Source organism: Tachysurus vachellii, chromosome 9, assembly GCF_030014155.1.
Source record: "Tachysurus vachellii isolate PV-2020 chromosome 9, HZAU_Pvac_v1, whole genome shotgun sequence".
Classification (NCBI taxonomy): domain Eukaryota; kingdom Metazoa; phylum Chordata; class Actinopteri; order Siluriformes; family Bagridae; genus Tachysurus; species Tachysurus vachellii.
Window position 1 is genome coordinate 15,792,395 of NC_083468.1, and position 27,853 is coordinate 15,820,247.

General features: G+C 38.2%; 2 protein-coding genes across 5 annotated transcripts; one reads left to right on the top strand and one right to left on the bottom strand.

Annotated features, from left to right (window-relative positions):
• The first annotated feature begins 1,173 nt into the window (after positions 1-1,173).
• bcl2l13 (BCL2 like 13) lies at positions 1,174-19,990 on the top strand. Of its 2 annotated transcripts, XM_060877899.1 has the most exons (8): positions 1,174-1,353; positions 1,803-1,961; positions 4,480-4,584; positions 6,507-6,663; positions 10,073-10,145; positions 11,310-11,438; positions 17,640-18,816; positions 18,853-19,990. In XM_060877899.1, exons 2-8 carry the CDS (start codon positions 1,847-1,849, stop codon positions 18,990-18,992), a joined length of 1,896 nt encoding a protein of 631 aa, XP_060733882.1. In that variant the 5' UTR covers positions 1,174-1,353; positions 1,803-1,846; the 3' UTR covers positions 18,993-19,990. The 2 variants fall into 2 exon arrangements, with proteins under 2 accessions (XP_060733882.1, XP_060733881.1); XM_060877898.1 differs by having other exon boundaries at positions 17,640-19,990.
• An 848-nt stretch (positions 19,991-20,838) lies between these two features.
• On the bottom strand, positions 20,839-27,413 carry bida (BH3 interacting domain death agonist). Of its 3 annotated transcripts, none has more exons than XM_060878614.1 (4): positions 27,289-27,413; positions 25,089-25,401; positions 24,284-24,414; positions 20,839-21,329 (listed from the first exon to the last, which is right to left on the bottom strand). In XM_060878614.1, exons 2-4 carry the CDS (start codon positions 25,372-25,374, stop codon positions 21,141-21,143), a joined length of 606 nt encoding a protein of 201 aa, XP_060734597.1. In that variant the 5' UTR covers positions 25,375-25,401; positions 27,289-27,413; the 3' UTR covers positions 20,839-21,140. The 3 variants fall into 3 exon arrangements, with proteins under 3 accessions (XP_060734597.1, XP_060734598.1, XP_060734599.1); XM_060878615.1 differs by having other exon boundaries at positions 27,301-27,403; XM_060878616.1 differs by having other exon boundaries at positions 27,297-27,403.
• Positions 27,414-27,853: the final 440 nt, after the last annotated feature.

Here is a 27,853-nt window from a genome sequence, read left to right on the forward strand (position 1 = left end):
CCTACACCATTCTGTGTAAACAGCAATGAGGGATGTTCAGTCTTATTTGTAAACCGCTGGTGTTTATGCAAGTTTTCTTTCCAATCAAGCAGGAGCCACACCTGATTCCACCTGTTTAATTAGTTGATCTTGGCTTTCAAAATACTACGAGGTGTGATTTCTGATTGGTTGGAATGAAAACCTACACTGGCCCTTTCTGGATAAAATTGGACGCTCCTGTGCTAGAGATTGCTGTGTGTCAAAATCATTAGTTTCTGAAACATTATAACCAGCCGGCAAAGAAAAAATAAAGGCGAGATTGTGCTGCTTTCACAAAGCTGAATCAGAGTAAGCAAAAACCTTATTTAATCACACATTTTTTACAGTCTATTTTATTTTGCATCCCAGGAAGTTCAGCCATGATACATCCCCCTGGAACAGAGAGGGTTTAATGATTCATGGCCCAACAGTGACACCTGCTGGTGCTGTGGTCTGAACCACCACTGCCCTGATCTCATGCATGATGTACAGCAGATGTACAGCTGTTCCTTTTAAAGTGGCTGGATACTTGTCCAAGAAAAGCCTGCATCCCTAATGCAAGCCAATTTCCTTTATAAAGCCCACAAACTGCAAGCAAAACATTAAAACAATTGTTTCCAGCTGCAACTTGACATGTTTTCTTATTCACATTCAGAAGGATATTAAAGAGGAAATTCTCTAAATTCTCAAAAAAGCTCTGTAACCGATAGCATTATAAAATAGATCAGATTTCATACTGCAAATGACATTTAAATGTCAATTCTGTTGTGTTTTATTGATTAAACAAGAAAGAAACTCTGTAAAGTCTTTATGTATTTACATTGAAATAATAAACTCATATTCCAACATAAACTGAAGACCTCTGGTTTTGTTACTGTAAGTATGCAAATGTAAACATGTTTAATTTGAACTAAGCTTCATTTGCAAAAAAATAAATGTCTTTATTTTTACACTAATGAGAATAATTGCCAATCAACAGGTAAAAGTATTAGTAACATCTGTTGCTAGTCAGCTGTAGTATATGACATGATGGTAAAAAAGCTTGAATTATAGTACTGGCTTTCCGGAGTGAGTGAGTGCGTGTGTATGTGTGTGTATGTGTGTGCATGCATGCATGCGTGCGTGCGTGCGTGCGTGTGTGTGTGTGTGTGTATGAAGCACGACATTATTAAGGGACGGAACAGGGGCACGCTGAGGAATACGCACAACATAGCAGCCTGTAAGTTAGCGGCTAACCACTTAGCCAACTAGCGCTAGAGCACTTCACTTCACAGACAGTGTTCAGTGGACGTATTTAATAGTACGTTCAGTAACTGGGTTGTGTGTAACAGTAAGGTAAGTCTGTTTCTTTTGTCTTCAGCACTTTATTATTAACATTGTGTGTGTGTGAACATGTGTGGTTATGACAGGTTAGCTACTGTAGCTGTGTTCAGCATGCTAAGGTACGAGGAGTGGGTCTGTACCCTGTGTGCAGGGATAGTGTTAAACACTCACACTCCTGGCTTTTAAAGATAAACAACTTGCTCGTGCTCTGAGTTTTATTACTTAATTTTTATTTATTTTTTCTTTTAATGGACATTTAGATGTTTTTTATGGACATTGAATGAATAAAAACTTCTTGAAGGTGCATCCATTAGTCACTGAAGAACATCATCCTGTTGTTGTTCTTCTTCTTTCTCTTTCTATCTATCATTATTTTTATAAAATCATAATCTGTTTGTTATAATTTACTGTCTTTTCATTTATAAATTCATCAGCTTCTTTGTGTGTACTTTCCCCTACAGAATTGGTAGTGTATGTGCTCTGTGAGTATAACATTTTCTCTTCAATGGCTGCCCCTGGTTCCACCAGCAATGTGCCTGAAGGATTCCACTATGAGACCAAATACGTCCTCCTATGCTACCTCGGCCTTCCCCCTCGATCACACTTCAGGCCTGAGGAAGGTAAAGAATGACACTGGATGCATTCTAGATATTTCATGCAGTGACTGGTCACGTAAAGGGCAAGGTTACAAAGCCTAAACTGTTAAATCTATATATTTTGTCACTGAGAGACGAGAACTGGTTCAGAAATGGCTTCTGCAATAACTACTTTACTTTCAGTTCCTGATTGAGGCCTTCAAGGTCAGTTCAGGGGCAACATGTGCGGTGTTATATTTTTATGTTGGCGCCACCTCCCTCGGTTCAGCTGTCATGCGCAATTTAAAGTGTAAATTGTCTCAGAGGAACTTGTATAACTTCTAAGATCATTTCACTAAATGTAGATGAGAACGAGGTCCAGAGAGACGTCTAATCCACATGAATGATGGAGAGCAAAGTTGAACATTAAGTTACACCACATACTGCACGCTTTACCAAACATTTAAGCACCTGTGAGTCATCAGCACTGACAAAGCCTCATCATTCAAACAAATGTTAAATCATCATCAAAAAAAGAAATCAATGCATTGACATTCTAATTTTTCACATATTCTCATTTTCATTGTTTTCAAATAACAGATTTTAAATTAAAATTTTTCCCAGATATTCAAATATCCTTCAGTATTTCTAAGCTAAGTCAGACCTCCGACACGAATAATGAATCTTATGGTACTTTAATAGAATAGAAATATGATTTCAGTCAGTGACACCAGCCACAGTGATGATTTTGTTTCTGTGTGTTTCTGGAATTGTTCAAATGTGTAATTGGCAAGTTCTTCTAATTGGCCTTGTTTTTTTCTGGTTACACAACATACAGACAGTTAATACATTACTGTTGAGCTGTGAGATTCATTATGTGTGTGTGATAGTTTATTTAATGCCATTTCCAAGAAGAGTTTCAAGTACAGGAAGGTGCAGTTAAACAATGCCACCAGTCCTATTGATCCACCAGAAATGTTTTGTGTGTCACCGTTGAGTTAGGAACTAAATATTAATGCAGATTTATGTGTTTGCTTAACAGCATATTGTGCATCAAAAGCCTAGATCTAAACTGCCCAGTCTTTTTGCAGACTAATTTCTTAGAGGAGATGGCATCGTACAGTACTTATAGTAGTGTATTTTCTGGTAACATCACTGTAATTGCTGCACATAAAATGTACACATAACAGCACAGTACAACTGGCCTACTGTTGTTCAGTATTATTCTGTATCATTATTTAAAAATCTGCTCGGCCTTTGTAACATTTTTGTTCAACGCTATTGAACACAAGCCCCAGAAACAAACATCTGATCGGCTGACTCTAAACTAAAGAGGATAGTAGATTATTCATTCATGATTAGATTTCATTATTTAGTGAATAAATAGGGATGATACGGTCACTCGGGCATATCAGCTTGAAGAACAGAACTTCCATGTGTTTCCTTTGCTCCTGTTTTTATTCAACGAGCTTCAAAGACCGAGCAGTGAGCTTCTGATCCCTGTATTCTGCTAGACCCAGTCCAATGTCTATTCAGTCACTGCTGAATTACTCGCACACCACTGGTTCTGGATGCAGCTGAGCTTAGAAAAACTCCACCAAGCTTCATGCCTGCACTGCCACTGAGCAAATACCTCAGGCTCATAATGCAGTTCTCTACCCCTTGTTTGTTAAATTTGAATTTGTTAGCCACTCCTAAGTTTTAAAGTATGTTCACGCTTTTTAATTTTACTTCTGTGAGATTGAATTATTCCCTAAAACCACTATAAGCTGAGTCGATATAAAATGTCTACACAGCCTTGTTACAATGGAGGGCTCATGTGATGTTTATAATTATTAAGTTATACCATGTTAGAAGCTATACCCAGATTGCATGCACGCATTTATTACTGGGAATGGGGCAGTGTTCAGAATCAACTAATCACGTTCAAACTCCTGTTAAACACTAACTATTATACCCCTGCCATCAGTAAAAATGACTGTCTTCAAATAAATGCCAAATAATATGCATCTGTTCCTGTAGGTTTTCTGGGCATTTTCTTAGTAACTAACCAGAAAAGCCATGGTCAGGAAGAGGATCTTGCTGTTGAAAAAATATGAATCTGGAGAGGGTTACAAAAAAATACCATGGAACACTGTAAAGACAATAATAACATGTCCCTTTAAAATTGAAACGGTTAATAGAGGCTGACTTGAGGCCTAGAGCAACATTAAAAGAATTGCAGCAATTTCCGTCAAGTACTGCATGCTTCATACAAGTGACGACAATCTCCAGATTTCTTCGTACAATCCCCTCTGAAACTATTTGATCAGCAACGCCAATTGATTTGCTTTTGATGTATAGATTTGGAATGGCCCAGCCAGAGCCAGGTACTAAATCCAATTAAAATAATCTGAGCAAAAGAGGGCAGAATCAGGGGGTAAAAAAAAACCCATCTATTGTGCATGTGCTCATCATGCAGCAGATAATGTCCTCCTTTTGTTTAATGCATAATTTATGTGACCCGACAATAGGGTGGCTTTGGTGTAAAGAAAATAAAAAATAACACCACATTTCTTATTAGGAGCATCTGGACAGGCTTCACAAGAAACAGCAGTGGAGAAGACCAGCAGGATGAAGGAGCAGATTGAGGAACAACTAAAGCAGCTAGAAGACGAAATCACTGCCTGTAAGATGCACGAACATGTAGGGGAGACCGGGTATGGTTGTAACGTGGGGAGAGTTGTAACACCACCACTTCCACCCATCAGGGATAAGGTAGGAGTCATATGATCATATCTCTGTTTACATGCTTCCTTACCAATTGCACGTGGTAGTTGTCAAGGCTGGAAACATATGCATGCATATTCTACAGAGAAAAAAAATGATTTTAAGGTAAGAAAGTAGATATTTTGACCAAGAAAATCTTTTGTTTAGTACTTAAACTATTGCAGTTATAATCATATGACCTAAATTAAATGAAATTGTGGTTTCTCAGGCTAAATGTGATGCACTTTTCCCCTGCTACTTTCAAGCCACTGAGCTAATATAGCTAGATAAACAATAGCTGACAGGGGTGGGGTGGGTTGTACACATCTTTAAATAGGGTTACAACCATCCAACATACAGTACAACTAACACCACTTCCTTCATTTTAATAGGTTTACAGTATGCCTAGGCAGTAGAAGAGAGAGACTGACCAAGGTGTGCCTGCCAATGTTTTAAAAGTAGCATCTGATGAGGTCACAGGGAAGGGCAAGTCATTGCAGAAGCTGAGAGACCAGGGATCCAGTGATCTTCTCAGTGTAGGTTACCGGAGCAACAAAAAGTTTTCTCTGAGGTGCAGGAGAAAAAGTTTGCTGACTATTTGATTTACAGCAGACGTGGAATTATAGATTGTAGTTTTATATAGCAGACCCCACTATACGTGAGGTAAGAATATTACAGGCTGGCCACTAGAGACCAGAGAAGAATTGAAAACTAGTATAGTTGTCAGACAAAAAAAAAACTTCTTGTGCTTTTGTACTCTGGCTTTTCTATGCCACTTTCTTTTAGGCAAGAAAGTTTGCATTTCAGATGGCTGAAATGTTGTTTTTGATTTAGAGCGTTCATTAAGCATACATATTGTTAAGGAAGTTTGTTCTAGTAAACAAATTTACACACACAGACACCAACATTCACACACTCTCCAGAGTCAAACAGAAATTGGATTTGAGTTCTGGTCAGTCACAAGACACAAACCTTGTTCTGGATTGTTTTTTTGATTCCAATAAAGCAGCCTATTTTTCCTTTTTTTTTGCCTACTTTTATAACTTACCCCAGCATGTGTTAAAACCTACCCTGGTAGTGGGGTAGGTTGTAACAAAGGAACACCATGAATTTGACATCAACTCATAAGGTCAGTGATACTCAGTGAGGCTTGAATTGGCGCCGTTTGTAGTCAACAAATGTGGGTACTTTTGTTTAAAAGTTTGAGAATTCATTCATCTTCTACTGCTTAACCAAGCTACCTCGGGTCACGGGGAGCCTGTGCCTATCTCAGGCGTCATCGGGCATCAAGGCAGGATACACCCTGGATGGTGTGCCAACCCATCGCAGGGCACACACACACACACTCATTCACTCACGCAATCGCACACTACGGACAATTTTCCAGAGATGCCAATCAACCTACCATACATGTCTTTGGACCGGGGGGAGGAAACCGGAGTACCCGGAGGAAACCCCCGAGGCACAGGAAGAACATGCAAACTCCACACACACAAGGCGGAAATCGAACCCCGATGCTGGAGGTGTGAGGCGAACGTGCTAACCACTAAGCCACCGTGCCCCTGTTTGAGAATTCTAATTAAAAAAATGAATTGAGTTACAGCTGTGTGTTACAACTATACCCGGTCTCTTCTACTTTATTACACCTAATTCACATTCTAGGTATCAATCTGCTTTATTTTGGATACTTTTGCTGTAAATACTTGATATTACTGTATTGGGTTAGATTTTGTCATTATTTTGGACATTGACCGTAGTAAAACATTGATCCTGGTCTGATTAATACAGAAGTTTCTTTTATTTATTTATTTATTTATTTATTTATTCATCCATTCTTTATAGCTTTTCCAAGTACAGGCTTTGATCGGCAGACATCACCAGTGTTCAGTCCAGCTAATCCTGAGAACACTATAGAGGACAGCCTGGCCGTGCTGGGGGACCGTGTCAAACAAGTGCTGGACACACATCTGGTCTCGGCCACACGGACTCTTCTCAGTGGGTCAGTGTCTGTTCGATTTCCATGAAAAGGCTTATATGTCAATATAATATGACCATATATATGAGGAAAAAGAAAGTATGCATCAGTACTATGTTTTTAACGATCAGGGTATCAATAACAATTGTGTGGTTTTCACCAACTCTAAACAATCAAATAACCACAGGTGATATGTAGTCTTTTTTTTTTTTTCTTCCCCACAAAGTAAAACAACATTCAGAAAGCAGATGGATTAAGTGCATGGTTTATACACACACACAATCTTTATTAGAGAGTAAGTGTCTGTCAGGTGTTATTGAGTAAATGCAAGAGATCAGTTAACAAACAAGAATGCTATAAATGTAAGACGTGTTGCTGCTTGTATAAAATCAGAATATTTTGGCAGTGTTGTGTCAGGTGTGTGTCTGCTTCATTCTAAGAAAAAAGGACATCATCTATGAGCTCAGAGAAGCGATTGTTCCTTCTATATACATATATATCTCAATCTCAGAAGTGTTATGAGACCATCTCCAGATCATTTGAAATTCAATATGAATGTTTGCAACTGGAGATCTCTTCCGTTATGACTCGCGTTGAAAGTGGCTAGAAATAAGCTCCTGTCCTATACGGTTGTGGAAGGGGGTGATTTTAAGCTTGTTTTGCAGCCAAGTCACTGAGACATTGATAAATTCCATTTTATGCCAGAATATTCTTGAGACAAATGTAATGGCAACTGTCTAGCAGCTTCCAGGTAACCCAAGCACATCAGCTAATGAACATCTGAATGTCTAAAGATTAAAAAAAAAAAAAATTCAAGGTGTTGATCTGGACTGATGAGATGCTGTGGTGGGATATTTAAGAAAGATGATGTGCATGAATGTTTAAACCTTAAACGTCAATGAACTGAAGCAATGTTTTAAAGAAGGTGTTTTTACATGTTACTGAATTCAATTTAAATTGTAAAAATTAAATTGTGAACTTATTTTTCATGTTATGACAAAAGAAAAAATAACGTCATGCATTCTGTTGTATTTCTCTTGTCACCTGAGGGTATTTGTCCGTTCACAGAAGTTGGTGAGGGCCGTACAATTGTTATTCAGGCCTTGATAAACTGTAAACAATATGGCCAAATGTATGTAGACCTCTAGACATCTGTATGAGAGTTTTCCTTACACTGCTGTCACAACATTCCTATGCCTGAATGGAAACAAACCAAAATCTAGTGGAAAGTCTTCTGAAAAAGTGGATAATAACAGCAAATGGTGAACCAAATCTGGACCACTGGTGCAATGGTCAGGTGTCCACATACTTTTGGTCATAAATTGTAGTTTTTATATTATAGTTTATTTAATTAGTTTTAATAATCAAGTCTGCACCCCTTGGTAAAATCCCTAGTGTTTGTGATGTAAAAATGAAAACCAAGATGTAATGGAGCAGTTTACAGTATGCACACTGGTCAGCGCTATTCAGTGTACTTTGTATTTAATGGTGCTTGCAAAGCAACATTATTACTGTTGTGCCGGACAAAACTTCGGCGCATAACTTGTCCCGCAGCTTTTGTCCTAGACCGTGTCAAATCGACCGGCTCATTGAGGAGAGGTGTGCTATGGACTTTTATAAGCGATCCAAGTACCGCTACTTCCGGTACCGGGTCTCAAAATGGCCTTTTTTCCCATAGACTCCCATTATAAAGTTTGGAGGTTTATAACTCGGCAAGCTTTCGAACTATCTACACCAAACTCGGCCAGCTCCTTTAGGGTGATACGCTGAACAAACTTTTAAATTGGTGTACCGACTGGCCTTCCGGTTGTGCCGGAGCCCCGCCCCCAAAATATGCAAAATCAAAAAACTTTTTACAACATGGACATGTGACATATCAAAACACTCAGAACAATGAGGGGAACGTCCTCACGTGTATTTTGATGACGTCACGTGAAAATAAAAAATTAGCACAACATGGACATGTGACATATCAAAACACTCAGAACAATGAGGAAAACTTCAAGAGTATTCAGATGACGTTACATGCTCGTCTCGACTAGCCTCCGGGATTTGCCACGTGCAAGCACTATTCACATTTTCTTCAGGAAATGTACGTTCTAGTTGTCTTGTATTGTTTTGTATTGTCTGTTTGCACTGTTACACTTCATGTGGCTAGGACGCAAGTCCTTAGCTCTATGTTGTTTTTTTCCCAGTTTTATGTAGCTTTGTCATTTTTGTTGCACCGTGGTCCTGGAGAAACGTTTTCATTTCACTGTGTACTGCGTCAGCTATATATGGTTGAAATGACAATAAAAGCTTCTTGAAAACCAATTCTATATTTTTTTTTCTATAGACTAAATTTATTTGGATTTGAGGTCAAGCGTTGAGTATGTGGATAGATCAGCTTTCATTTCCTGATGCTTACACATCTCAGTTTAAATAACATAGAATAGGAACAGATGGTGTTACAGTAAATGAAACACCTTTATTTGGTTGCATATTCCTTGCTTGCAATAACTGCATCAAGCCCAGTGACACAATCAAAATGATTCAAAATCACAATCAAAATCACTTCTTTCTACTTATTTATTAATTTTTTTTTATTATTTTTTTTTACTGCAGCTTCGTTCACTTGTTTTGTTTTTGGGATTTTCTTCCTTCAAGAGGTGAAAGACATGATCAGCTTGGTTATGGTCTGGCGATTGAAATGGCCAGTTTAAAACCCTTCACTTTTTTCCCCCCTGCTGAACTTCTTTTTGTGTTGGCTGTATGTTTGGGATCATTGTTTTGCTGCAGGATGAAGTTCCTATCAAATAGTTTGGTTTCATGTGTATCATCAAGTAAGCTTAGTGAGCTCACTCCACGAGCAGTCACGCAAGCACAAGCCATGACTTCACCTCCACTGTCCTTAACTCATGAGCTCATAGGTTTTGGATCATGAGCAGATCCTTTCGTTGTCTGCTCTTTGGTAGAAGTTCATCTTGGATCCAGAACCTCTCTCTACTTCATTTATGAATTCCAATCTGACCTTCTGATTCTTGGTGCTGATGAGTGGTTTGCACCATGTGCTATGAGCTTCATATTCCTGTTCTCACAATCTTCTGTGATTCCTTCACACCAGCCATGTGGCACCTTCACCAGAGCTTCATGCTGGTGATGTCACTAAATTGTTTTGGAAAAAGATCTGACGTGACTTTCCTTGGTTTCAATTTTTACATAAAAAAAGGCTACAATTTTACCACTGGTGTATAGGCACGTTTGTACTTATGTATGTAAAAGGTTTTTATATTAATCAGATTTGGTTAATTTAGCAGCCTGTAAACATGTTGAAATAGTTCCGGTACATGCTGCAGTCATTTATATACCTTACAGCATATAGACTGTTAACGATTAAAGATTAGACACCTGAATAAAAGTTAAACAGTTCACTAACTGAGTGTGTGTTTTGCAGGCAGCTGGACTATGAAAATTTCCAAAGTGCAGTGAACGAGATTTCCTCCCATTCTGAAGGAGGCTGGAGCAAGGTGTGATAAGTTAGTCTTGTAGCTGGGATTGAAGATTGTTTGCACACTTATCAAGAGGGTTTTACTTGATCCAATCAATTACACCGATCCAAATATATTTAAATGCATGTCCTTCATATTTCTTGCTATATTCTACAGAAAGTGGGCAGAAATGATCCCATCTATTTTTATGATGAAAGCACAACGCAGTCTACACTATTATTATTTTTACATGTTTTCTTTCAATGGGAGTTCACAAATTATGACCGGACCAGATCTAAAATTTGATCAATTAAAGGGGTAATGAAAAATGTGCCCTTTTGTAACGTTCGCATAAGAATTTGGTCGATCGGTAATGTTTGCACATTTAAGCTCTCAATCACTCGTGGTTCCGAACATCATAGCTGCGCCAGTTTTCTTTTCCGCATTACAACACTGGTTTCACCGCAAAGAATGAGCAGGTTACATATTTCTCTTCTGATGTATACATTTGAAGCAGTTGTTACTTCAGAGGACAGAATGTGTTTGACTTTTTATATTTTTTTTAAAATGCAGGTGACTCATTTGGAGCTGTTATTGAATAATATATATTAAATTATGGAGCAAGAGATTGTTTTTTTTGTTTTTTTCCAAGAAGGAAACTTCTGAATTATGATAAAAGTGTAAAATGTAAACTTTGTGAGGATTTCTCTGTCATGGTGAAATGAGGTGGCGGATGAGGTGGCGGATGAGGTGGCCTAGTGGTTAAAGTGTTGGACTACTGATTAGAAGGTCATGCGTTTGAATCCCAGGTCTACCAAGATGCCACTGCAATTTATTTTGTACAAATTGAATTAAAAAGTGTAAGTCCCTTTTGGATAAGGACATCTGCTAAATGCTGTCAATGTTATTAGTTATGTTACATGTAGTTCATTGTTAGTGAATCCATATTTTGAACAATGAGGGAGGTTGCTGACGTTACACAGGGGCACAAACGGACATCTGTTACATCATGGACAATGTTTCCTTGCAGGATTGTTTACTGTTCACTATTTTTAGACATATTTTGTTAGGAAAAAAAAAAAATACTCAAACAAAAATAAGTGTTAAAAATTTTAAAGCACTGACTGCTGTACAGTTACTATTACTACAGCTAGGAGATTGTGTTGTTTGGATTTGTTTACATCGTACTCTCTCTCTTTTTAGGTTTTGATACCATTAGTGTTATTGCAAGCCCTGCATTGTGAAGGTCATCAGCTGACTTCTCTACTTTCTCTGGGTGAACGGTACATAGTTGAAGCAGAGGCAGACTTCATCATCCAGCAAGGTGGATGGGTGAGTGTTTTAAAAATAAGAGATGATGTACAGTATATAGACAACACAATGTATCTAAATATTTCAAAGAACTGATTTGTGTTGATCTTTCATTAGTCTTTGTTAGACCAGCATTTGTTACAAATAAGGGAAATATCATTTAAAATCTTTTATTTATTTATTTATTTATATATTTTTTTTACATATATTTATGAAATTAATTAGATTGTCTCTAAGAATACTGAGCGTCATTCATAGATAATGTAGTGTATTTTGATGGACATGTGTTAGGAAATCTTAACATTGATGTTCGAAGAACTTTTATATTTATTAATTTTTTACTTTATTTATTTATTTATTTTAATTAATGTATTTAATTTCTAACTTTGCACCTTCAAATATCAAAAAGGCATTTCTTAATTATCTTGTTGATGACTTCTGCTTAATTAGGAGCAAAGAAAGATTATTTATTTAGTTAATCATTTTAACATTTTAGACTTGATGTACAGCATTTGCTTCTTAATAATATTCACCAACTTTCACATATTCGTTGTTTTCTTCAGGAAAAAAAAAACTTTAACTCTTTACAATCAGAGAAACATCTGACAAACCACAAGTCACACAGCATGTGTACCAGAAGAGGGAGCCATAAATCTGCTATCAGAGCAGTGCTGTTAAAGAGAATTACATTTCATGGTGCAAATGTAGCGTTCACATCTCTGTTGTTTCGTATCCGTGTATATAATGATAATATGGATAGTCTCTGACTCTGAACTATTAAGCATTGCAGTTATCTGCTGTTTTGCCTGGAATTACTTCTCCTAAAAGTCCCAAACCTTTTAGTTCTCCATTATTTACTTCTCTGCTTTCACAACCAGATTGTGTTTTATTAGACACTGACGTGAAATCTGTTATGTACTCATTACAGTATTATTTTTTTCTTTATCATGTTCAACATTTTTAAGGTCACAGATCTCAACAACACTACTGTTTAGTTCATTTAAGGTCATTTAAACAATCAGAGCTAAAACCGTTTATTGCTGCCACCTTTAGATTACGCACACTTTGAGCACAATAATAATACAACAGTATGATAATACCATCATAAATTATTTTATAACAGTTGGTGTCCTTCTGAGAGCTCGGATAAACTCTTTGTTTTTCTGAACCTACGTGCGATTATTCAGTCCGCAGTATTAGTTTAACTAAAGCCTCTCTGCTGCTTCTACACAGAGGACAGAGAACAGCGTCTCCTGAATAGATTCACATTCCTCCAGTGCAAAACGTTCATGAGGAATCCAGAGTTCAGGCAGAGATGGCGTGAATGTGACGGGAGGGGTTTGTGTGTTTAGGGGAGGGAGCAAGGCGTGAACGGCAAGTCCTGTACAACTGCTGGCCATTTCTCTGATGGGCAGCGTGTTGTGTGTGTGTCTCCATTTAGTTTTCTTTTATTTATTGACTCCGGGCTGCATTGGCATAACATTGTCACAGAAAGCAGCCAACATCAGGTAGGCAAATGATTGTGTTTGTTTGTGGTACTTCCTGAAATGTGGGAGATCTGACCCTGTATCTAGTACATGATCTGTACATCATATTATTGTTTTTCAAATTTATTCAAATTTGTTTTTAATATTTATCAAAGCATAAAATTGACTGTTTACATTATTAATGTTTTATGGTAGCAGAAAATATTTTAAGAGCCCTAACGATATAGCAGGAGGCATTGTGCAAAATCTTTTAAAATATTTATTTATTAAGGCCCTGTTGTGGTGCACTCTCAGATTTGTGATACTGTCTATTTTCATATCTTAACTATATTCTGTTCATTAACAATGACTTTTAATTGTCCTTCATGCTGTCTTTCAAAAATCCTGGCTCAAACTACTGCGTTAGAGATCTACCAGGATTTCCAAAGTTATAACCTGATGTAACCTGATACATTTTTAGGGATTGCCAAACAGTTGACCTTGACTCAAATCCCTTCCATTCAAGCAAAGAGAAACGAAAAGTAAAAGTTAAAGACGTTTGTGTTTTGAACAGGTGTTTTGAACAGTAGCTGATTGTTGGTAGATCACAGTCCAGAAGCCAAAACATGGCATGAAGCAGATGATGAGACGCCTGAGTTGAAGCCGTGTTGGCACACGGTGTCCTGGATGCCGCTCGTCCCACTGCTTTATGTAACAAACTTTTCACAGCAGTGGCAGCTGCAGAACAAGAATCATGTGCTGCGCGCACACACACATTCACACACACATGCACAGACTGAGCGTCATAGGGAAGTCCAAAAATAAATCTGATAAATCCTCGTATAAAATCATCAGCAGGGACACTGTCCTAGTTCCACTGCAAGGTGTCTCTTCCTTCCTTCTCTTTGTTCTCCACACAACAGTGTATGTGATGTGATTAATGATATAGTTAATTCAGACCAAAATCACCATAGATGTCTTGTGCTGCCCTTGTGGAGTCACAACTTTCTAAATCAAAGCATAAATTTATGACCTTTTAATGTCCCTCAGCTAAAAGAAATCAAATAGAAGAAAAGCTTTGCTTATTTCCAGGAACAGGACAATGTCATCTCATGACTCTGTCTATGAATAGCACCAGTAGCTATGGAAATGGACAAAACAAAAACTATATGTGGCTTCAGAAGGAACAAGTCATGAATCAGGATTATTTAAAAAGCATGACTTTAGCTTGAATAAGGGGACACCAGGATACAACGGTATTATCTATCTGTAACTGATTCTTAAGCTGTTTAGTAAAGCTGAGGGAAAACAATGAAGAAAAAACCGTCAACATTAACTATGTTGCAATATTATTGCCACTGAAAGTTGCAATTACGACTGGAGATGTGGTAGCTTAGTGGTTAAGGCATTGGACTACTGATCGGAAGGCCATGAGTTCAAATCCCAGGTCCACCAAGTTGACACTGTTGGGCCCTTGAGCCTTAATTGCTGGGTTATATAAATTGAAATACAACTCGGTATTCCGGTAACCCTGCGTGACTTCATTCAGCCAGGTTTTCACCAATTATCCAGCAACAAGTCCAGGACGGTAGAAAAAGCAGCCACTGCTGAAAACATGGGGTTACGGCTTGATCTGGGTCACAAAACAAATGACTCCACCTTGCTTGCTTCAAACAAATATACACTAATAATAGAACTGAAACATTCCGAGTAACTTCGAGAGAAAATCACACATCATATTTATACTCCATGAAGGTGGGGGAAGGTTTATTGGTTCCTCTGTATGCTAGGGTCCAGGGCTTCAAAGCAATAGAGACCCACAGAATAAGAGCTTAATTAATTAAAGGACTTGTTGCTTTCTTTGGAATATCTTCAGATGTTTAACAGTCAAACAGAGTTGCAGTAGTTGTCATATTTGTTATCTGTCCATATTCTGTAGCGCTCATGTTACTCAGGCTCCTGAGGAACCCGGAGACTTGGACATAGAGTCTTAGAGGACATGGGGCACGTGGGAGAGGACACCATGAATGTATGCTATAAATCGTTGCAGGGCACAGCCATAAACATCACACGCTACAGATAATTTAGAGATGCCACTCAGCCTACAATGTGTCTTTGGACTTGAGAGGAACGGACACATCTGGAGAAAAAACCCCAAATCATAACTCTGCATACACCTAGTGACACCAGTTAATAGTGTTTGTGGCATAAACATTTCAAAAGTTTAACTTCACTTATTAACACAGAAGAAAATCTCAACAAGGAACTATTTTACATTAGTGTTAGGCAGATAAGATTTAAATTATAGGCCCGCTAAAATCTTTTTTCTACAGCTTTGTCCTGCTATAGGGTATGAATTTAATAATGAATAGTGAAGATATTCTGGTTTTAATTCATACTCTGTACTTTGCCTTCACTTTTAAACACTTGGTGATCAGGACAACTTGACATTTTATAAAAGAAAAATAAATAGTGTATGCACTATTGATTTAATGGACCAAACCTTTGCAGTAGGACATGTGGGTTTGTTTAGATAGCTCCACTGCATAATTTCCTTGTGCCAGCTGCATTTACAGCAATATATGTTTCCTTTCTATTAACCTTTTCTCTGAAACCTCGTTGTCTCAAAACCAAAGACAAAACAGATAATGTAACTGCCATGTGGTTTGCTGAGTGTGCTCTTGTATTGTTAGTATGAAGGAAATGTTCTCATTTTCATGTCTTAAACAAGAAATAAACTGACCAATACTAGGGTTAATATATCTATGTGCAGTTTTTTTTTTTTTTTTGTTTTTTTTGTCTGCATGTGTAGAACTGTGAAGGGGTTCATATTGTGTACACAACAAACAGATTTAGGAAGCCTACTAGGGAAAGTGTTGGATAGTTATGTTCAGTCAGGTTGTGTAAGATGTTACTCTACTTGTGGGGGCATGCAGAAGCTGGTGTAGATTCTAGCTCCTGGGGCAAGTGGAGGATTTTTGAAAGGGCGCTCCACCCAGTCACAAGAGAAAAATGTCACGACAACAGTCACGAGAGAAAAATGTTTTAATGTTGTTTCTCTTTATATTTCTGTTCAGATTTTTAATACTCCTGTAACTTTCAGCTACATGTTACAAGGTTCCTGATGCCAAAGCCATTACAGCGAGATCACATCAGGTCACTTTCACCAAGGCTTATGTTTTTAATTTTTATGCAAAGCAGATCAAAAATAGGAGCGCAGGCTTAGAGTGAATTGAGTCCACCTGTGATTATGATTGAATGGTTTCTCAAAGCAGCAAAGATGGGGGGGGTGGGGGAGAGAGAGAGACAAAATCTGAGATTAGAAATGTGTACAAAAAAATGGACTTTATTCTACGCAATAAATTTGTAAATGTTTAACCCTCAGTTATACAAAATAAGAGCATTTGTGTGTGTGTGAGTGGAAAAATAAACTATAAACGGATGTGTGTCTAAGAGAGAGTGAAGGAGCTGGAGAGAGAATTTTAGATGTGAAACGAATATGAATATCAGGTTTATCTACCAGCTGAATCTGCAGGTTGTGGCAAGTTTCTTATTCATGCAGCTCATTAAGTCAGGCAGACATGCATTACTGCACAGGTTTTAGCTTTCACTGCTTTACCTCCTGAAATGACTCATTTTGTTTTAGAGCATAGAGGCAGCTATGCAGAAGAGATTTGCCGTTATGCAGCACAGTATCATTAAAAAACCTTCTAATCCTTTATCTGCATGTCTGCGAGGTTTATGTACCAATCCTTTATCTTCTACGTCCCCTGTTACACGTTGGTTAAACACATTGTTTAACAGCCTCTTTCTGTAGGAGATGGCGGTCAGGATTAGTGCTGAAAATTACCAGACACTTGCGTGGATTCTGACTCATGAGTCTTCAGGTGTTCCAGTTAAGATAAAGAGAACAGGACATGAATGTATGAGGAAGACATAAGAATAAATGTATTTACAACCCCCCCCATTCTTTGAGCCACTGGAATGGCAGGAAACAAATGTACTCCAGAGGAAACGATCAAAAATCTCCTCCTGCCTGAGTGTGGCAGACCAAACCTTGTTCTACTGAAACTATAAAACAAGAACCTTGCACCTGTGTCAGAAAAGATTCATGATATTCACTCAATAAATTAAGCACATATGAAGATAATGTAATTAAACATGCTATAGAAACATTCTGTATAACTCCGGGCACTGCCACAAAACTTGCATTAAAACAATAGCAGGTTTATTTTTGTGCAGATTGTGAGATATTCTTCTGTGGAAGACATTCGTTCTTAACAAGTGCTCACCACATGAATTTACTATGTGGTTTTTATGATGCAGTTACCTCTGATTCCTGCACTGTATTAAACTGATTTAAACTGACTCTCCTTCTGAAAGATACTGGGGAAGCGCACTGGTACGTGCTATTTCCTGTCAAAGTTCACACCAGTAGTGAGTCATGAGTGTCTTCATCTCAGCGAGTCAGTTTGCACTTTAGCAAACATTAATGCCACATTAGTAAATGTAATTCACCCTCAGAAAATCACAAATGACTGTCTCTCAGTTTCCCAGGTCATTCTGAAATTCTTTTATTTGTAATTCAAACTGAATACTGACATTTTTCCTACTGAGGTTTACATCTGAGAGGTTTTATTCAGTCTGTACCCGTGTCAAAACTTCTTCAAGATTATAACCCAAGTTCTTTCAAAAATCATTACATTTTTGCATTGCATCTGTTGTTGTTCAAGCCTTTTGTCTTCTTATTTTGCAGAGTGCAGTGTTTAGCCTGGAGGATGTGGAGGAACCAGTTGCGCTCATAGCTGAAGACAGTAACGATATCTACATCCTGTCAGGGGAGCAGGGTCGCGAGCAACTGAGCCCCCCTGAGTCACTGCTCATCAGCGTGGCAGACAGCAGCGGCCTGAGCTCCTGGCACACGGAGAGTTTGCCTGTATCGCTGAGTGGCCACGACTCCTGGGCTCAGGTTGGCACCATGGAGCCAGAGGATGCCAAGAGTGTGGACAGTGGTGAGGGCGTGGCCTCGGCTGAGGAGCGCAGTGAGAACAACTCGTCCAATTCGGACATTGTGCACGTGGAGCGTGAGGAGGCTGAGCTTCTTGAGGAGGGAGAAGCTGTAGAAGAGGAAGAGCTGCAGGAAAGCGTGCTCAGTGTCCTGGGCACTGACAGTGAGCTGGAGGCCCTCAGAGAGGAGCTTAGAACAGAAGTTTCATTTCCACAACAGCCAGTTTCAGAAGCACCGGTGTCACTGATGTCCCTAGAGGAGCAAATTGTCATCCTGGAGGCACCTCCTAGCCTGGTCTGTGCTGTTCCACTAGTTGATGTAGATCCCAAGTCCCTCACTCCTTCTTGCACTGCTGTCTTTACTGATGCTCCAGGTGAAGTAGAGCCAGAACACCTTGCTCTTTCATCCTCTACCATCATTGTTGATGCTCCAGTTGGTGTGGAGCAGGAATGTTCTGTTCATCCTTCCCTTCCTATTGCTGCTTCACCCCAAGTGCTCGATCCTGAACCTGAGCCTCAGTCAGCTCAGCCAGAACCTGTTCTAGCTCCTGTGGAGCCAGTGATACAAAGAACAGTTCAAGAACACAAAGCTAAATTTGAGCCACAGTCTGAGGCTGTCCAAGCAGCTCCATTGCATGAGATACTTCCAAAAAAGCCACAAGCAGTGATTGCACAGGCCATTACAGCCCAGAAATCACCCCTTAAACCCCCAGCTCCAGCACAGAAGATGCCATCACTGGAGGCAAAGATTGTACAGGAGACCTCTGCTCCATTCCAGGTTCCTCTTCTTTTACCTCCTGCTGCAGCTCTAGAACAGGAAATACTACCACAGCATCTACAGTCTGTACACACAGCTCAGAAGCCACCTGCAGCTCCAGTACACCCAGAGCCCGTAGCAGAGCCCGTAGCAGAGCCCGTAGCAGAGCCTGTAGCAGAGCCTGTAGCAGAGCCTGTAGCAGAGCCTGTAGCAGAGCCCGTAGCAGAGCCTGTACTGGAGCCTGTGTCATCTGAGCTTCCAGTTCTTCTGTATGGTGGTGCTGCATTGGTAGCCATTGCTGCTTTGGTGGTCTATGGAGCACTGGCTTACCGGAAGAAGTATTAGGAAGTGATCGACTCGCCCCTCGCGATAACTTCACCACATCGGTGACCCTTTACAGGAACCGGGGCCACTGTGCTGCCAAAAATTGTGGAAAATTCAGCTCTTTTGTCTGCCCCATGCCAAGTTTTCAGTTCCAGTTCTTCAGAGTTCCTGTTTTTGTTGTTTTCATTATTTCATATTATTGTTACTGTGAACCATTACTGATCTTTTCTGGAGCAAACACATTGTCGATTTGATGTTCAGTTCACATTCTCATAGAGTTCTCATACGCTTGTTAGCTTGTATTAGGTTTTAAATTGTATAAGGCTGACAGCTGAGAAAACATGGTATCATTTTACCAGTTTTTAGAAGCAGGTTACTGTTAATCAAGAAGAATGAACTTGATTTAAAATTTCAAAAACAATATATGATTTGTCAAGAAAATAAAAGGTGCACACCTCAGATTATCTCCACTGTTTTTTCTGATTTGATCATTTTGAAATATTTAGGCCTAGTTTTAAGAAAGCACTGTTTGTGTTTGAAAGTGAGATTGCACATACAGTATAAGAATGAAATTTCGAACAGTTTGTTGTGACATGTCAAATGGTTTGTTTGCATGTTAGACATTCCTGGATCCTGAATATTGAAAGAGAAACCAGTGTTGGATGAGATTGAACAACATAAACAGACCCCTAGAATAAGAGCACATATCATTTTGTTTATAAAAACGAAACACTATATATTGTGTATAAATATGTGAATAAGTTTGTATGGTCATTCCAGCAGAAAGAATTAAATTAAACATGAATGAGTTATGTCTAAAATGCAACAAGCTCTGATTGATGCTTGTCTTCTGACATTGAATTCCCCTTCATCAACAAAGGGAACAGCGAGTTTAGGACACAGCCTCAGATGGAAAAACCCCTATTTATTTAACCTACAGTACTTCAGATTTATTTTAAAGTTACCATTACTGGACATAGACTTGTTCACAATTTAAACAAATAAAGATTTGTCATTAATTCTGATACTGTGCTGTTTTTAATACTTCACTTTTATACCCTCTATTGTTTTTAACACTCATTACAGACAGTCAACTTACTTCCTGTTAGTCTTGTGCTGATCTTATACAATATGAGCATTTGGTTTCATGTCTGGGGAAAAGTGAGAGCAGTTTTAAGCATTAATCCAGCAAACCCACAAGTAGAATTGGAGACTCACCAGTTTCACTTTTTCTTTTCTTTTACTAAGATAAATTTTTTTTTTGTTAATTTATATGAGTAAAATATGGTTTGTGCATCAGTTTTATGTGTATATATATGTAATGTAACAGAAATCTACAACAGGAGTTTAAAAACTTTTAATAATATGGCATAGGAAGAAACATCATAGTTCAACAGCATAAAGTAAAAGTTATGCATGTTAAAGTAATCCATACTGGGGTTGTGTGATACAACCTGGTATTAAGCATTTTTGTTGTTGGGCTGTTTTTTTATTTGATGCCTGACTTTACATGCAGAAGCAGTAACATGGTCAATAGAATTGCTCACATTCTTGTCCTCGTATCTTGCGCACTTCTGGAAGATTAAATGTCACGTTCAAAAGATGGCACATCAGAGCCAAAATTTCCATGTCAGTCAGGTTTAGGTAGATGTAAAGGGACGTGTATCCATATCTTTGGATGAATTCCTGTGCTAGTCCAGTAGGTCAAACTATTGACAAATAGCATGTACACTCCAGCAATATTATAAGCAGTACACAAAATCCTATATTTATAGTTACAATAATTATATTAGAAATTTTTCTGAGGAATTTATAAAATCACTTAATCCAATGAATCCCATTGGTAGAAATCACAAACTCCAAAAACTGGAATATTCTATTTTATTTAGCCATCTGTCACAGCCATCATTGGGATATGCAATTTAATTTACAATACCTTTAGTGGGAGATGTTAAATCATAGGAAAAAAAGGCAATAAAGTCACAATTCATTCGTTTTTGTTTATTAGACAACAAATGAATTCAAACACTCAAGGATTATCACACTAACAAACAAACAGATCACGTGTATTGTTCTACTAACAAGTAAACATTGACTATTATGGAAAATATAACAAAACAAAATAGTAACCTGAGAATGTAGGTTGCATTTGGGTATAAACAAAGCACTTCACCGATGACTATTCCTGAAATTGTATTGCGTGATGGTGTTATAAAGGTCACGCAGCAGACTCGGAGTGTGTTCACACACTGCCTTCATCAAGGAGAAGGTGAGCGCCATCACTACTCGGTCAGTGTCTGAGCCGGGCACTTGCCTGAGTAAGCCTTTAACCCCCTGATCCAAGAAGCTCCACCAGCCCTGAAAACCATAACATACAACACATAATAAACCCAACATCCACAAAAAATCATCTTCTGTTGTGAAGACTTACAATTAACAACAGATTCATTGCTACGCAGCATTAACTGAAACAAGCAACAACCAACCACATGCAGAAAAACAAGTGCTTCAGCTCATAACAGTCACAATATACATCCATGACACAATAGTGGAATACATCGTGTCTCTTGTGCTAAAACTGGCTAACAATTCTTGGTAAAGGCAGTGAGACTAATGTGGTGAGCTAATTTCATGTAATGTAACAGCAATGTGACTCAGTGGCCCTATAAAGAATGTCTCATCTGTACTAATATTTACATGTAGATGAATAAATCTTGTGATTTTTTTTACTAGCCAAATCCAAGTAAACAAAAAGATAAACAGTTGCAAGAGATGGCATATAAAATGCCTGATGAATGATGGCCACTTTTATAAGGACACCTGAAGCCCTGGTCATTCATGTAGTTCTTCATTCAGCCATTCATGTTGCAGTAGCACAACAGTCACGAGCTTTAGTTCATGTTTACAGTAACAGATCCCTGTGTTTGGCTGACAGAAGTGGAACCTGGTGTTTTATTTTTCTTCTTCTTCTGTTGCAGGCCATCTGCCTCAGGCTTGTCATGCATTCTGCTTTTGTGCTGCCTGCACTTGAAAGCTGTGGTTTTTTGCGTCACAGGATGTTTTTGGTTTTTCACACCATGCTGTGTCAAATCTAGAAATACGTGCGTAAAAATCCTCAGGAGCAGGTCACCAGTTTCTGAAACACCAGCCCACCTGGCACTAACAGCAATGTGACAAGTCTAACATCAGATGCCCCTTTCGCCCGAATCTGATGTTTGATGATTGTAAATGGTATACACATTAACTGAAGCTTGCGACCTATATCTGCATGTATTTATACACTGAGCTGCAGCCCCACGACTGATTGTTTTAATAACTGCATGAATAAGCAGGTGTATAAGTGTTCCTATTAAAGTAGCTGGTGAGTGGATGTCATGTGTGGATTTTAGAAGAAGCAGCAACATTCTTTTACCTGCTGCAATGGCAGGTGGACGGAGGTCAACTGTAAAGCACCTCAGAATATGTGACAAGCAGATGGAGGACCACTCGAGAACACAGACACAAAGTTACATGTGGCAAGTTTCCAGACCATTACTCATTATCCTGACTCCCTGGCAGAAATGCCATACTTTTTTCTTTTTTATTTAAAAAAAAAAAAGCACTAATTCCTAAAGGAGAAACACAAAGTGGAAACTGGGGGGAAAGCATGGAGAAAACAGTCTGCACTAAATAAATGAAGATAATTAATTAAATAACTGTTTAAAACAGCTTTTGTATTGTTGCCGAGTTTTTTTTCCTCTTTTTCTTTATATTAAGATATCAAGAACAGGCTATATTTCAGCAGCATGTAATTATTAACAGTTTGCACCTCAAGGCTCAGTTTAGCAGATTGCATTTACACACAAAAAAAAGAAAATAGAGACTGCTGCAGTCTCATCTGTGCAAACCACAGCATGTGTCAAAGCAGCTGATGACTTTCACAAAAAGCTCTCACTCCCATTATTATGACACGTTGGTCAGTTCACACTAAAGGTATTATTCAAGATTCTCTGGATCAACACCAGCTTGCCTATCAAGGCTTTAACTCATCCATCTGTAGCTGGATTCCTGACCTATTGTTCAACTGAACCTACAACTTTACTCCCTCTTCATCTATTTATCTGCACATGCCACAAATGAATTTGTAGATCTGGTTATGAGTCAGAAAGAACATGCTTATAGAATAACCTGACTCACAGCACAGAGACAAATACAACATCTGTATGGATCTACTCAATTTTGTTATCAATCATTCACCTTCCTAACATCTGGTAGCTGCTAAGATTGATTTATTTTAAAGTTACCATTACTGGACATAGACTTATATAGAGAAATAAAGATTTGTTATTAATTCTGATACTGTACTGTTTTTAATACTGCAGTTTTATACCATCTATTGTTTTTAACACTCTCTTTACAGACAGTCAACTCTACCACTTACTTCCTGTTAGTCTTGTGCTGATCTTATACAATATGAGCATTTGGTTTCATGTCTGGGGAAAAGTGAGAGCATTTAGAGCATTTCTGGAAGATTAAATGTCACGTTCAAAAGATGGCACATCAGAGACAAAATTTCCCTTTCAGTCAGGTTTAGGTAGATGTAAAGGGACGTGTATCCATATCTTTGGATGAATTCCTGTACACTCCAGTAATATTATAAGCATTACACAAAATTCTATATTAATAGTTACGCCCTGACTCACAGCACAGAGACGAATACAACATCTGCATGGACCCACTCAATTTTGTTATCGATCATTCACCTTGATAACATCTGGTAGCTGCTACATAAACAGTTACTCATGCAGCTCCAGACTGACTAACACAGGAGTGTCCAATCTTGTCTGTAAAGGCCTGGTGTTGGTGCAGGTTTTTATTCCAATCAAGCAGGAGCCGCAACTCCTCGATCTCAGGGCACCTTGCACATGTGCGTTCACACACACTTTCACACCTGGCAGCTATTTAGCACAGCTGTTCAATCTACTGGCATTTTTTTTTGGATGTAGGGGAAAATAAATCTACTTTGGATATGTCAAGCAAAAGGAAATGCCACACAGTAACCTGAGATCAGGATTGAAAGTGGGACCCTGCAGCTGTAGGACTCCAGGTTTCCTGATACACTGACATTCTGTCCTCCTCTTAACTATAAAGGAACTGCTGCACTATTTGCACTACTATCTTATGCTGGCTTTCAATACAGAACTTGCACATATATGATTATCTATTACACATTTCCTAGATGTATTTATGCATGCATGTATAATGTTTCTGTAACAACAGCAGATGTAGCACCCTATAAAGTTTAATCCAAGTCCTCTATAGATTCTGCTCACCTCTGGTGAAGACTTGTTGAGTTTCTTGGTCAGACGCTCAGCTGCCTCAGAAACCATCATCCGATTAAACTCATCTGCCATTCTAATGAGCTCAGCAGCCAACTCCATCACCACATGGTCTTCATCAGGCACTATATACACAGGCACCACAGTGTCACAGTTAGTGGTTTCACCTTGTCAACACTGTGAAACTGAGCCCATTCATGCTGTACAGTCATGAAAGTAGAAACTGCCCTACAGGTCAAGTGCAAATTCTACGTAGTGTGAAATGTTGAGTAATAGTTTATTACTTTTCGATATTATTTGTTCGCAAGATCCCGCAGGTTGATTAAGGACACAGTAATATTGAGTTTGACATGTGTCTTATGTGTCTTATCATCCAGTTTCACTAACACATAGGTGGAGTCAGCCATCAAAACCCTTCAATTAAAAGCTAACTGACAAGTCAAAATGTTTCAGACATGTTATCAGAAAGGAAATCTGTGTAAATGTGCAAATTATATGTATAACCACTAATGCATGCACTAGTTTATATTAGGGAAGAAGCCATTTATTTCTGGCTCATTTGTGTTTCTCTTTCATTTTGTATTTTTTTTAATGTAAAATAGTATATAGAATGTATAACGAAACCAAATCAATTTTCCCAAAAGCAGTAACAAAATAAGTATCTAACAGATTACATGATCCACCTAAATCCAGCCAGAACATTGTCTACTTTGACACTACAACAGCCATAACAGGACGCATTCTTAAGTAAAGAAAAGTACGGAAAATCCTAAATTGTCATAACTCAACTAGAAAATACCTGCTAATACAAGATCATCTTGAGGAACGTCGTTTAGCAGACATCTGTGAAACGGGTGTCCGTCTGTTTGCAGCTCACCATCACATTCAATGTCACAGTCAAAGACATGGTCCTGGGAATAAACTATATGGTCATTTAATCCTCTCTGAGCTGGATTCCTCCTGAGATTCACATCACACTGCAAATCCTCTAGCTCCCTCTGAAGCTCACTGCTCAGATCAGGACTTTGCTGGAGGAACGTCAGGAATAGGAGAGGAGTTTTTGTACTCGAATGAATGTCCGTCATGCTGTTCAAACCCTTTCCTCTTGTATTCTGTAAAGTTAAAAAAAAAAAAAACATTATTTGAATACATAGGCACATTTGTTAACCTATTATTAACTAGGACAGTAATTAAGAAGTTAAAAGTCTAAGCTATAATAAAACTTTTATATTGCCCTAGGCACAATGATGAGGATAATTTGAGGTGGAGAAAAGTTCCCTGTGAAGCATGGTCGGTGGTTTGCAGAAAGATGGAAGCAATTAGATTCAAAATCCATGCCAACAAACTATTTGGACGGTAATGAAGAAAATCCTACCACAAACACAATGGCCTGCAGTGTGTCAGACTCCACTGGAACTTTGACTGTGGCTAGGTATGACAAAGTGAATTCTGGCATCAAATACTCAAGGTGGGTTTGGAATAAAAAAGAAAGGTGCTTATTCAAAACAGAACCTAATCTCTAACGTTAAATATGGTAAAAGATCTGTAAAGTTATAAGCCTGTTTTTTTCTCCAGAAGCCCAGATACCTACTTAGTATAAATTACAGTATAATCAAAATAATATTTCAGGTCAGGGTCAAATGTGAGCAGGAAGCAATGCCAAATATATTAGCAATATACTATATGTATGTTTAGTATATACTAAACTATATACTATATTATAACTACAATACCTACAGTAAAGTTCTTCCCGTTACAAACACCGCAAAATTTCCCTTCCTTATTAACACCTACTAAAAATGAAAAACATTTACAGTGAAAACAAAAACAAGGAAACGTGTGATTTTGTGTGCAAATGTGTGATTTTGTGTGCAAATGTGTGATTTTCCTCGTTTTTCTCTATGCAAAAACATTCTACATCCATCAACCTGTATGATCATCTCCTTCAGGTCACTGCACACAGATTTATAGCTGGTTCCAGGTCTGGGATCTGGTTTTGTCCTTCTAAAACATTGATCATCTTTTAGTCAAGCCGTTCCTTTGTTGATTTGGACATATGCTTTGGTCACTGTTGTGCTCATCATCTTCTGCTCAAGGTTTTGCACTGGTGTTTGTAGCTATTCATGATTTCCTCCACTTTGATTAGAGCAGCAGTTCTGGCTAATGATTTATTTTTTTTTTTGCCCGAAACATTGGTCTCATAAGATATTCTGAAATAAATCTGGGGCGATTTCGTTGAACTAGGTTGCTTTTTGTTTTGTTTTTTTATGAAAAAGGGCTTCCATTTAGACATCATACCCAGACGTTTGAGAAATATAAGCGACTGTAAGTTTCTTCACAGCTTCCCAGGGATGTCATGTTCTTGTTGTCACCATAGAGCTCCATTTGAAGATGATGGACTTTCAGTGTTCCACAGTACATCTAATATTTTACCAATTAATTTACCATGTGTATTTTCTTTGTGAAAAATGTTTGATTAAAGGTGACAAGATACCAAAAATACCTCAGAAACAGCTGCTCTTTCCATCATGACAGCTAAATGATAACTACCTCTGAACACCAAAATTAATATGATTTGTTTATTCTAGACAAACTATTCATCCCTAATTATAAAAATACTGATTTTTATATGCTAAGAATAACCACTGAAGGGGTCAATTTTCATGATTTATCAAAAAATAACTCAGGGGTGTGTAAACGTTTAGATCCATTCTGTGTAAAACAAGTTTCTACTGGAATAGACACTAAGTCTACAGCAACTAACACACTAATAAAGTCTATGTATTGTTAAATCTAACTAAACCAACCTTGTTATAGCTCAATAAAGAGTTTTATTGTTTATTTAAAAGCAAGTAACGGTTTTGTTTACTTTTGTAATCCTATTAAAAACGGTTATTTGAAAACTAGTTAACTAGAACAACTAACCACCCAGAACCGAGTCTAAAAAAAGTTAAAAGAAGAGCAAGTCTAATGACTCGTGTTTAAGTAAGTAAACTTACATTCTTACATACTTCGCTGAAGCCTCTCGGATCGCGAGATAAACATTATTTACAGCACAAAATCCCGCCGCTTGTTTTTATACCGCTTTCAATTTTCAATACAACGCTTACACACATGGACGACGCCACACACGCAACGACGACGGGGGTGACCGCCTATGTATACGCGTGAATGCAAAAGCTCTTAGCGTTTCAATAAAGGTGCATTGAGTAAAAATGGCGACTGGAGTGTTAGAAAGGCAGACTTCTAAAGTTTTGTCACCGTTTAAAAATAGATGAGGTTTTTTTTTCTTGTATTTGAAAATCAAGCACCCCTACGTATACGGATTTTGGGGAAGCGCTGTATAAGAGGCGGGGCTTCACACTGGTAAATTACGTCTTATTAAGGCTGACGGCACGTTGTGGTTTAGTGGAAAGGAGGAATTGTAGTTTGTAAACGGGGTAATAAATTAAGCCATACACTATATATATATATAAAAATAAAAAATATAAAGTGGCCACTCTTCCAGTTATAGACACTTCAATAAGTGTTTTCCCCCAAACATTCATGAGTATGTTGACACTA